We start from the raw sequence: 12,691 nt of genomic DNA on the forward strand, positions 1-12,691 counted from the left end.
GGCATCTCCTCGCTCGCAGTTCACTAGCTCATGATGGACCAGCCCCTTCTGGAAACCTTATCAACCGCTTGACATTTTTAACTAAAATAGAAAAAGTCTATGTGTATTTACAAAGCGGTTTAATTTTCTAATCTCACTGCCAAGAGGTAGCCCGGTTCTTGGGGTAATTTTATCCTAACATTCTCAACATTCTAGTCTCGTCAATGACAAAGAGAGTAAATGTTGTTTTTGTACAGGGAGAGGAGAGAGCACACATTTCATTGAAAGCCAGATGCTGGTAAAATCAAGTCTAAGACTGGCGGGCCCGTTGCGAAAGCGCCGATAATATTGATCGATAGAAACAGACGTATCAAAGACCCACTCCTCATTTGGCACAGCAAGGATTGAGAACAATTAACTCTACGGCACAGTCCCTTAGCCAAGGAGAAAACAGTTGAATCGAGATGATAAGGGAAATGCATCTCAAAAAGTCAAGACCACAATAAGGTGGTTTACGAGATTGGTGCAAGGTATCAGATGGTTCCTAAAAGTAGAGGGTCCTGAATTCTGGACTGGTCAGGAGTGACTTTACGGGGAGAGTGGACCTCAAGACGGATTTCGAAGGGTCAGCAAGAGGGAACGGTCATGGGTGGGCATGGGATTGCGGGAGGAGAGTGGGGGGAAACGGGCAGCCACCACCAGAGCTCCAGGGCCATGTGGTGGGATCTAAAATACACGGGAAGGGCGCCTGGGTGGCTCAGCCGGCTGAGCGTCTGGCTCTTGGTTTCAGCTCGCGGTTCACGGACTCCGCTTGACAGCGTAGACCCTGCTTGGGACCCTCTCTTCCGTTTCTCTCTGTCCCTCCCCCACTCGTGTGCACGTGCACACCTTCTCCCTCTCAAAAACAAACGAGTAAACTTTAACAAAGAAAAGAAAAGAAAAAGCAGCCAATTATAAAAAATGAAAACAAAATAAAATTACACAGGTAGGACAGAGCCATATTTTTTAAGTTCCTTAAAATTAAGTAGGGGAGCCAGGATGGCTCAGTTGATTAAGCGTCTGACTCTTGGTTTCAGCTCAGGTCGTGATCTCGCGGTTTGTGGGAACAGGCACTTTGTCGGGCTCTGTGCTGACAGTGTGGAGCCTGCTTGTGATTCTCTCTGTCTCTCTCTACCTCTCCCCCATTCACTCACTCTCTGTCTCTGTCTCTCTCTCTCTCTCAAAATAAATAAACTTAAAGAAAATTGAGTAGACAGTGTCCAAGTTCCAGAAAGAGTTGAACACACTTGTTAGCTCGGGCCGCCTTGCAGACCTCACTAAAACAGTGGCCAAGAGTCTGGTTCTTAAAGGCAAAAGGACTGGGAAAAATAATGGGAAAGGAGAAACAGCACCAGAATTTTGGAGGCAAAGGAGCAGAGAGTTGAGTACTGTGAGATCTAGCAGACGCCCGGCCCCTAACAACAGGTGAACCTCGGGTGGCCCTGACAAAACCTGAACCCTGGAATCCTCTAGAACTCCCGAATCGATGGCACCAGGCACGGCTGGACGTGTTGACAATGGACCTGACAGCGGGGAAACTGGTCTTACACGTGGGTAGAAGCAGCCACCCCAATGTGCCGCTCCGGGCCCGGAGCCGATGAGCCAACTCTTCACCCCCGAGACCTGATCAGCTTAAAAAACTGTTCTGTGGAGAGAATGAAGCACAGAGTTTGTCACCGAGGTCACCGGTCGCTGCCACGGGGTCACTGTCTGCTGGGGGGAGGGCTGCGTGGGCATCTGTGCACGGAATGCCGAGACCCTAGAGTCTCCACACTGGATTCCCAGCACGTCGCCTGCCGGGGAGGAATGGCCGCTTCCTGCCGGACCACCTGACGAAGCAGCCTGGTCCGGCCGCACCCGAGACCCGCAGTCAGCGCAGTCCTGCCCCACGTGTGGGGGACGTCCAAGGACCAGGCACGGGGGAAAGCCTCTAAAGTGAAACAGCGCAACAGAAGAAACAACCCGGAGAAAATAGAGAAAATCTTCCCTGCAAAGGTGTAATATTCTCAAACAGGAAGATTAGAAAACAATTAGGACCTCCAAGAAATTCAGAAAAATGAAAGATAGCAAGAAATAGAACTCGAGAAGGACTGGAGGCAAAGTGGAAGGAACTGTCCAGTTAGAAGGACAAAACCCTGGGGGAAAACAGAGAAAAGATAAGACGACACAAGAGATGGCTCCGGAAGCACAGCAGCCAAATAATAGCAATCCAGAACCAGAGAAAACAGTAAGGATAAAATAGCGCTGGAAGTAAGTAAAAAATTTCCCTGAACGGACTCCAGAGCAGCGCGTGGCCCAGAACGTGGGAATGTATCCCCCGCCAGAGAAACTGGCAAAGACTCTCGGAAGCCCAGCTTCATACAGAGGATCAAAACTCATAACAGAACTGGACTTCTTGACCGGCTCCCAAGGAACTAGGTCGCAAGGAAGAAAACGACAGACGTACTGAGGACAATGCCATATGACCTAGAATTGCATTCCTGAGCGGACCGTCGGTTGTGGGCAGCACACAGACACCTGCGCACGTGCAAGGGTCTCACATGTGTCCCTTTCTCATGCCTCCTCCGTGAGCCCCTGGACCATGTGCTGCACCCACGCGAGACAGCGGAGGACAGAGACGTTGGGTCCAGAAGCAGGGGAGCCAGCACAGGTGAGGGAAGGGCGTCCCCAGCACCGGCGGAGGGAAGGGCGTCCTCGGGAGGAGGCTGCTGGGGCTCCCAGGGGGACAGAGGTCTAGGGACAGACACTTAGAGCAGGCTAGACAAGTCCAGGACAGGTTCCTCCAGGGTGAGGTGGGGGGTTCCTAACGGAGTGCAATGTGTGCAGAGTTGACCCCCCGAAGGAGAGTTTGGGCATCGAGAGTGAGAAGTAGGGACACGTGTGACCAGTACTGTCTGCGTTTTTGCGCATCTGCGGCTGTCCACACGCCTCTCCATGTACATGGCCTGAACGCTTCCATCCGTGTGGGTGTGGCCCATCCTCCCCAGGTGCCTGTCTGTCTGTCTCCTGCCCCACAGCCCGTCTGGTCCATCAGGCAACTCTCTGCTCATGTCCTGTGAAGTTGGGGACTGTGTCCGTGCTGCTCAGTGAAACATTTTCTGAACAAATGCACAAAGGAGCCACTCTGTCTAATTCATTCAGCAAAACGTATTTTTTGCTCACCGTGTGATAGACATTAGAGGAACAGGTGTGTTATTGTTTTCGATCCTGACCACAGCCCCATAAGAAAGTGGGACAGGGTTTCTTGGTCCTTAGAGACCAGAAAGGCAAGATGTGGGGACAAGGGACTCTCAAGTACTTTGTTCAATGTTATTCAGCCGTGTGACCTTCAGAAGATCCCTCACGATCTCCGTCCCACAAAAAGGGAATTATAATCATTTCTATCCTGTCGTCGTGTACCATCGCCGTGAGGGCTTAGCGGGCTCATTTCTGTGAAGATGTTAAAAAACAGCAGGTAAGGGCTCTGTGAGTCGTGCCGTATTCGCCAAGCTGGGATTTGAACTCAGGGCTCCAGAATCATGTGCAAATATTACTTACATGATTCCAAAACAAGTATTTTAGCCCTGACACAACCGAGGCCATTCAGGCAATACAAGAAAGGTGTCACCCGTGAAACAGCGATCATACACAGCGACCGTGCGTCTGTGAACTGGCTGTGGCTTCGCGAGCCTCCGCTCGATGTTGGGAGACGTGACCTGCCTGCCCGAGTCCTTCCTCTCTCATCAGAGGCCATGCGACAGGGCCGGAGCAGGAACACGCCGCCAAGCCCATTTTCCAGTTACTGAGACCCGACCTTCTGTTTATATTAAAATCAGATAAATGAAAACACCAAACAAGAGGCCGCTGGAAACCCCACAGAAACCAGCCCTGAGAGCTTGTAATACACAACATTTTAAATGTAAGTGTTCACTGCGGCCAGGTAACCAATTTGCTAGAATAACGTGACAGGAAAGACTCAAGATGGCTTAAGTCAAGCTAACAGCAAAGGATCGTAAGAGCTGCACCGGCGGAGACGCTCCGGGCATACGTGAGCGGCACAGCGAGGCTCGCAGGACGTGGGGGCCCCGGGAAACTCACCACTCACGGCACACAGTTCTTCCCTCTGCAGCTTCAAGGCCTTCGGCGGGGCTCAAACACATGAGCTACCGTCACCCTGAGTCACCACATTACTAGTGCTTTGAGGGTTCGACTGTGGGGAGAAAACCAGAAGAGCATCCGTCGCCATCTCCAAAGGTTGTGATTCTGTAAAGTAGGATTGGACGCAGGAGATAAAGAGCCTGTCGACACCCCGCAGACGGGGATCTGGCGTCCAGGGTCGCCGTTAGCTGCGCCTGCCAGAGCGTGCGGGGAGCTCTGCTTTGAGGCGTCTGCAGGCATCGCTGGGATCTCCACCCGGGATCGGCCTTGCCCCTCATAGACGGATCCATCTGATTTTGCTACAGTGACACAGAACACATTCCCTTGAGCGACTGGAGAAGAATGAGCTTTCTTGACGTCGGAGTTCTGGGATCTTGAGCTGCCTCCCAAAGCTCAGCCCTTCCTGCCCTGTCCTGCTCTGCTTCCCTGCAGTAGCCAGTGGCCACTATTCACTCAACAAATACCTGATGAACACCTACTGTGTCCCAGATGGCCATCACGGATCTGTCCACTGAATTTTTTTTTGTGGTGATGGAAACCACCAATATGGCAGCCACTACCCACCTGTGGCTACTGGACCCTTAAAATGTGAGCAGTGTGGCCAGGGAGTCCTTTTTTTTGATTTTCTTTAATGCTAATTAAATAGCTGCAGATGACTATGGGCTACTATATTGGATACTGCAGCCCTGAATATAACAATCAATTCAACACAGGCCATTTTCTCAGTGTCGTGAAGGAGAACCCATAATCACACCAGTATGTGATAAGTGCTTTCGTTTTTTCTTTTGAGAGAGAGGAAGAGAGGAAGAGAGAGAGAAAGGCAGAGAGAGAGAGAGACAGAGAGAAAGAGAGGCAGAGAGAGAGAGAAAAAGGCAGAGAGAGAGAGGAAGAGAGAGAGAGAGAGAGGAAGAGAGAGAGAGAGACAGAGAAGCCCAAGCAGTTTCCACACCCAGCGCAGAGCCCGACTTGGAGTTCGATCTCACCAACCATGAGATCATGACCTGAGCTAAAATCAAGAGTCAGACATTTAATCAGCTGAGCCAACCAGGGGCCCCAGTAAGTGCTTTCATTTTTTAATAAATGGAGGAGACCATGGTTTGTTCATTCAACCAATATTCCGTGACCACCGTCAGCAGCAAGCTTCCATGGGCCAGCATGGGAAATACACAGCTGGTGGAGGCCCACCTGTCCTATTGAGGAACAGAATCGGGGACCAAAGCAACAACGTGAACCCCACACAGTCGGCTGAGCTCGGGCCCTCCCGCGTGCGGCGAGGTGGAGGAAGGGCCGGCCGTGCACCTGCTGCGTTCATGTAACTGGCGCTTCACCTCGGCGCCAGCTTCTCGGTTACCCCCAGGGCTCCACCGTTGATTCCGTTTGGTGTCCACAATCTGGAGACATTGCAGGACTGTGGGTTTCTGCTGTCTCCTTAGAAAGACTTGCGTGGGCTGATAGGCGTGAGCCCGGGTGAATGGAACACAACACGGCTGTGGAACACGCTCACTTCCACAGCACCTGCCGGGCAGAGGAGGGCAGCACCCGCCCTTCCCGTGCGTGCAGACTCTCTCTTTCGGTGGAGGGATATTCCAAGCCACTGGGTCCCGTAGACCGGGCATCTGGGCCACCTGCTGCCTGATGTGTGAGTGAAATCTGTCTTACGGGCTGAGACTTTGCTCTCACCTTGAAAGTGGGCACTTAGGGAACGGGGCAACGGAATGTGTTTGCGGTAAGCGTGATTTTGACCTACGGTTCACGCTAATGGACGGAGGAAAAGGCTTTGAGCATCGAGCCATGTGAATTAGCAGAAGGCACCGGATGTTTGAGGCCAGCTAATTCCAACAGTCAGGAATTTAGTTGAAACGGTTTCAAAAATGTATCACGAGGAACTAAATAGTAGATGAGCAGACCACAATGAGAAGGAAATCCTTCAGGAAGTTTGAGCAATAAAAACTATAGAACAGCAAAGGGACGGGCAACCCCCTCATTGCACAGATAGGTAAACGGAGGCCCAGCCAGAGTCCAGGAGCCCATCCAGGTGTTAACAAAGCCGAGACAGGAACACGGGGCTCCGGACGTGCTGTTCCCTCCACGTCGCCTCCCTGACGACACCGAGGCTGTCTGCGCAACGTGTCACACGCTGACACCAGAGCCCGCTGCGTGAGGCACAGGTGTGATGGGGCACAAATGTGGCCGACCCCCTCCTCCTTCTCATTCTGCCCTGACGCCCCCACCCCCACACTTCCCACTGTCTATACTCTGCGATTTTTCTACTCTTCCTCCTTTTCTCTCCTCCACTGCCCCGCTGGCCACCCCACAGGGCTCTAAAGGAGAGGGGGCCACGGTGGGCACTGGCAGATGGGTGCCTGGCCGTGGTTCCGTTGTCACCACTGCACCTGCAGGGGTAATGGGGCAGACGTGTGAGGAGGAGCTGTCCTGAGGGCCAGATGCCCCCCTCAGGGTGGAGCCCCCGACCTCCAGCTCAGACCCCACACTTTCAGGTGTCCTCTTGGCCAGACTCGCCACCTCCCACAACCCCAGGGGCCCGTCTGGGCAGAGCCAAGGCCAGTTGTGTCTGCTTCTAACCGCAGCATCCGTTTTAAGGATAACATCCACTTGCCCGCTCTGAACGTTGCTGCCCTACCATTTAAGGTCTGAGCAGCAGGCAGGCCCCCAGGAGATCTGAGGCAGGTAGGTGTGTGTGGACGGGTGGGGGACAGGGCACGAAGCCCGGCCGCAGTGCTGGCTCACCCCACCTGAAGGAGTCCCCACCGCCAGCTGGAGCGGAACATTGTGGGTGGCATCGCTGAACAGCACAGACGGCCGGTTTTACGTCACTTCCTAGCAATTCGGATGAACCTGAGACGGTCAGAGACGGTCAGAGAGAGGCCTGGTGCCCTGTGCAGGTAGCACTGGTGCAGAACAGAGCTCCCTCACGGGCAGGTGACAACAGTCGTTACGCTCCAGAACATCGTGGGCCGACCTGGCACGAGCACCTACCGCTGATCCTTTATCTGGACAAACAGACCGGACCCATGAGTGAGTCCCCCGACCGTCATCTCCGAGAAGCCTGGCTGGTGTGGAGCTCGGGCTGGACGCACTGTCAGGTGGTCGTTGGGCATGAGGGTTGGACAGCAAGGTGGGGGCGGCTGGGCCTGTGTGTCTGAGGCCACTGACCCGGTCTCCTGGTCCGTGGAAAGAGTCGCACGAAAGAAAGCTCAGAACTCTGTTTCATCTTAGAAATGCTACAGAGACCAATATATGTTCTCTTCAGGTTTTTTTCGGGTTATAAGTATTATTCTTGCTTTGATTATTATGTTCTAAGAGATGCCTAGTTTCAACAGGCAGATGACCAATCGTGCTGGGATTCTGGGGCTGGTGGAGCCTTGGCGATCACCCAGTGGCCCTTGCTTTACAGATGAAGAAAGAAAGGGACATCCACGCTGGAAAGGGGACTGACCGCGGTCACACACTTGGATAGGAATGAAGTCCTTCCGTTCTGGGAGCCAGTGCATGCCAGCGACCTCCAGGGCCCCCAAGTACTAGAGTATGAGATGCACCCAAGCAAAGAGAAGAAATAATTCTCCAGGAAACAGTGTCAGGGCCACCCCTTCGCTCATGCCGTTCGTCCAGATGGTCTGGGGACTGTTGACGGTAGTGACAAACAGCACAACAGTAAGTGTCCAAAACACAGAGGGACATGCCTGCTGAGCACCCAATTCCTGAGTAAGAATAAAAATCGCCATGATAATCAACAGCAGGCACCAAGTGTGAGTACTGCGTGTGTGCCCAGCACTGACCTCTCTACAGAAGTGACCCTTCCATCCCCGAAGCAAGTGTGTGAGATGTGCACTTACAGCTGGGGACCCTGGAGTACAACGTCAAATGTCTCCCCAGCCCCTCGCTCTGTGACACCTCCCACAAGCCGTTCACACACATAATCTTCCAGACACAGCACATCCTGTCTGCCCGTCCCACCCCTCAACCATGGACCTAAGTCTCGCTGCGGGGAGGGACGGTGCCTATCAGGGACTTGTGTGTCCAGCAGAGGCTCTGGTGACCCTCATCGGACATCAGGTCAGCACAGTGACTGCCTCGCCTTCCCCTTCCTTCCAGGCCCCTCCTGGACGGGTCCCCAGGCCGGTCTGCCCCTTCCTAAACCTTGCCAGACACAATCCTACTGGCCTCACCATTGCACACTCTAAACTCTGTGTTTGGTTTTTGTTTCCATTTTCTGCACGGATCATGTTCTTCATGCGTTCACGTCTTTGCGAAGTCTCTGGGTTTTTTTAATGTTTATTTTTGAGAGAGAGAGAGACATAGAATGAGTGGGAGAGGGGCAGAGAGAGAGGGAGACACAGAATGTGAAGCAGGGTCCGGGCTCTGAGCTGTCAGCACAGAGCCCGACGCGGGGTTCAAACCCACGGACGGTGAGATCATGACCTAAGCCGAAGTCAGACACCCAACCGACTGAGCCCCCCAAGTGCCCCACAAAGTCTCTGTTTTGCCTGAAATATGTTTCCATAGCTTCATGCAATCTTCAAGCCCAGCCCCAGCCTCATTTGTCTGGAGCATGACCGAGTTCCCTTGACCCCCTGACCCTCTCGATGGGACGCCCTCAACATGCATTTATCATAGCATTTATCACACATCACCTATCCATTCAACAGCCCTTTACTGTGTGCCCGTGACATGCCACGTCTTTGGCACACATGTCACCTGTGCTGAGTGGCTCCAACACAGTCTTCCTCGCCGGTCCATATCTATGCCTCTCCCCTCTGAATCCGCCAGGGCCCAGCACCCAGCCCCAAGGATCCTCCCCAAATCAGCATGTACTGGATGGTCCATGTGAGACTGGATACTTCTCGTCTCAGGTCTAAACGTAAGCCTATCATAGTGCTCCCAAGACCACACGTCTTATTTTCGACAAATGGAATAGGTGCCCACAGCATCCGTGCTCTGTGTCTCTCCCCCTTATTCCTGCGGTGTATCGTGGGGTTTCCAGGAAGACAAGAACCGTAATAGCAAAGTCACTTTGGAAAGTTGCCCTCTATGGAAGACAGGTCCTGGTCCGGGGGTCTTGCCCAAGTTTGGACTGATTTCAGCAGGGTTTAGGGATGGCTGCCTACAACACTGACTTTTTTCCGTAACGTTGGGACTGACAATGTTCGTCATCAATTTAAACTGTGCGGCTGTTCTCACCAGCAGGCATTTGTGGCTCATCTTCTATGAGTAGCTCGTTAGTTTACAGATACCATTTTGTCGGCAGCATCTACAGATACAAACACATCCAAAGCTTTCTCACAACACATATATTGTCATATTTCACAGAAGAGGGGATACGTGAATATACTGTGCATGAACTAATTCTTCTCATGAAACGCATCATACGTAACGTGTATCTGGCAAGATGTTTAAGAAAGAGAATTTGTGTGGTCAGCTGTCGATTGTGAGGGGTGTCACAAACCGTCCTCCTGAGCGCCACGGGGTGTGCGTCCCTACGTGATGACTGGGACAAGGGGCTGGGAGGTGGCATGTGTGTGTGGTGACTAGGTGCCTGGAGCTCTGTCGCCATTGCAGCATTGGCACCGAGGCTGTGCACACGCAGGAGCGTGTGCAAGACCCTGCCCACGCCTGTGTGGGTGGCACTCACACTAAGCCCTAGCTCTCTCGCAGGGCGCCCGTGCTCTAACCTCCAAAGATAGTGACACAGGTCTTCTCTCTCTGTCTCTACACAGCGTGTATGGCTGCCCCTTGGCTAAAAAAAGAAAAACGCAGGATAAGCAGCCCCAAGAGCCTGCTCCCAAGCGGAAACCATTCGCCGTGAAAGCCGACAGCTCCTCGGTGGACGAGTGTTATGAGAGCGAGGGCTCGGAGGACGTGGATGACAAGGAGGAGGACGAGGAGGAGTACTCGGAGGACGAGGACGAGCGCAGGGAGGAGGACGAGGAGGATGAGGAAGGCGACCGAGAGGAGGAGGAGGAGCTAGAGGAGGAGGAGGACGATGACGACGAGGATGGGGAGGACGTGGAGGACGAGGAGGAGGATGACGAGGAGGAGGAGGAGGACGACGAGGAGGAGGACGAGAATGGTAATCTTTAAAATAGTAGTGATGCGTCCGGTGGTGATGGGGGCCAGTGTGTCATTGGGGAGGTGCAGGCGCAGGTGCAGGTGGAGGCACAGGTGGAGGCGCAGGCGCAGGTGCAGGTGCAGGTGGAGGCGCAGGTGGAGGCGCAGGTGCAGGTGCAGGTGCAGGTGGAGGCGCAGGTGGAGGCGCAGGTGCAGGTGGAGGCGCAGGTGCAGGTGCAGGTGGAGGAGCAGGTGCAGGTGGAGGAGCAGGTGGAGGTGGAGGCGCAGGTGGAGGCGCAGGTGCAGGCGGAGGCGCAGGTGCAGGTGGAGGTGCAGGTAGAGTCGCAGGTGCAGGTGGAGGAGCAGGTGGAGGTGGAGGCGCAGGTGGAGGCGCAGGTGCAGGTGCAAGTGGAGGTGCAGGTGGAGGCGCAGGTGCAGGCAGAGGCGCAGGCGGAGGCGCAGGCGCAGGCGCAGGCGCAGGCGGAGGTGCAGGTGGAGGCGCAGGTGCAGGTGCAGGTGCAGGTGGAGGTGCAGGTGGAGACGCAGGTGGAGGTGGAGGCGCAGGTGGAGGTGCAGGTGGAGGAGCAGGTGCAGGTGGAGGAGCAGGTGGAGGTGGAGGCGCAGGTGCAGGCGGAGGCGCAGGTGCAGGCGCAGGCGCAGGCGCAGGCGGAGGCGCAGGCGCAGGCGGAGGTGCAGGTGGAGGCGCAGGTGCAGGTGCAGGTGCAGGTGGAGGTGCAGGTGGAGACGCAGGTGCAGGCGGAGGCGCAGGTGCAGGCGGAGGCGCAGGTGGAGGTGCAGGTGGAGGAGCAGGTGGAGGTGGAGGCGCAGGTGCAGGCGGAGGCGCAGGCGCAGGCGCAGGCGCAGGCGCAGGCGGAGGCGCAGGCGCAGGCGCAGGCGGAGGCGCAGGTGGAGGCGCAGGTGCAGGTGCAGGTGCAGGTGGAGGTGCAAGTGAAGACGCAGGTGGAGGTGGAGGCGCAGGTGGAGGTGGAGGCGCAGGTGCAGGTGGAGGCGCAGGTGGAGGCGCAGGCGCAGGTGGAGGCGTAGGCGCAGGTGGAGGCGCAGGTGCAGGTGCAGGTGCAGGTGGAGGCGCAGGTGCAGGCGGAGGCACAGGTGCAGGTTGAGGTGCAGGTGCAGGTGGAGGTGCAGGTGGAGGCGCAGGTGCAGGTGCAGGTGGAGACGCAGGTGGAGGTGGAGGCGCAGGTGGAGGTGGAGGCGCAGGTGGAGGTGGAGGCGCAGGTACAGGTGGAGGCACAGGTGCAGGTGGAGGCGCAGGTGCAGGTGGAGGCGCAGGTGGAGGCGCAGGCGCAGGTGCAGGCGCAGGTGCAGGTGGAGGTGCAGGTGCAGGTGGAGGTGCAGGTAGAGTCGCAGGTGCAGGTGGAGGAGCAGGTGGAGGTGGAGGCGCAGGTGGAGGCGCAGGTGCAGGTGCAAGTGGAGGTGCAGGTGGAGGCGCAGGTGCAGGCGGAGGTGCAGGTGGAGGCGCAGGTGCAGGTGCAGGTGGAGACGCAGGTGGAGGTGGAGGCGCAGGTGGAGGTGGAGGCGCAGGTGGAGGTGGAGGCGCAGGTGCAGGCGGAGGCGCAGGTGCAGGCGCAGGCGCAGGTGGAGGCGCAGGCGCAGGTGCAGGCGCAGGCGGAGGCGCAGGTGCAGGCGGAGGCGCAGGTGCAGGCGCAGGTGCAGGTGGAGGCGCAGGCGCAGGTGGAGGCGCAGGCGCAGGTGCAGGCACAGGTGCAGGCGGAGGCGCAGGTGCAGGCGGAGGCGCAGGTGCAGGCGCAGGTGCAGGTGCAGGTGGAGGTGCAGGTGGAGGCGCAGGTGCAGGTGGAGGCGCAGGTGCAGGTGGAGGTGCAGGTGCAGGTGGAGGTGCAGGTGGAGGCGCAGGTGCAGGTGGAGGCGCAGGTGGAGGCGCAGGTGCAGGTGGAGGCGCAGGTGCAGGTGGAGGCGCAGGTGGAGGCGCAGGTGCAGGTAGAGGAGCAGGTGGAGGTGGAGGGTCAGGCCCCAGCACAGGCACAGGCAGAGATACAGTTCCAGGCACAGGTGCAGGCACAGGTGAAGCTGCAGATACAGGTGCGGGAGCAAGTGCTCAGGACTCACTCCCGATTGCTCGCCTGCTGAGTCTGCCTGGTCAAGGCTGAGACAAACAACCACTTCCGTGTTGTTACCCTGGTTCTAAAGAATCCCTTTCCATTTCCTGCTAGATGCTAGCCGCCGACCCCCCCGAGCTACGGTTCAGAGAGCTCGTGACGGACATGTGCCATGGCCTTTACGGTGCGCACGCTTGATTAACTTGTCTTGGCTCCCTGGTCCGGGAACCTAGGGTGACGCACCCAGTCTCCATCCGGCATCTTCTTGGATGCTCTTCCCAGCACGTAGTTGCAGTAGCCCCACCATTGCCGGGAAGGCTCACCCGCTTGCCTTCCCAGCAGCTGGAAGCTTTGCAAGACCCTCTAGGGCGCCGGCTGCCGGAGTCAGGCTTGTC

General features: G+C 56.2%; 1 protein-coding gene across 22 annotated transcripts in view; it reads left to right on the top strand.

Annotated features, from left to right (window-relative positions):
• MYT1L (myelin transcription factor 1 like) overlaps window positions 1–12,691 on the top strand; it is a 429,846-nt gene that overhangs the window by 307,488 nt on the left and 109,667 nt on the right. For all 22 annotated transcript variants that reach the window (XM_045447886.1, XM_045447887.1, XM_045447890.1 and 19 more), the window contains one exon: window positions 9,891–10,243. In XM_045447886.1, coding sequence (XP_045303842.1) covers window positions 9,891–10,243 — 353 coding nt within the window. The remainder of the gene's footprint in view (window positions 1–9,890; window positions 10,244–12,691) is intronic.

The sequence above is a fragment of the Leopardus geoffroyi genome, chromosome A3, assembly GCF_018350155.1.
Source record: "Leopardus geoffroyi isolate Oge1 chromosome A3, O.geoffroyi_Oge1_pat1.0, whole genome shotgun sequence".
Lineage (NCBI taxonomy): Eukaryota > Metazoa > Chordata > Mammalia > Carnivora > Felidae > Leopardus > Leopardus geoffroyi.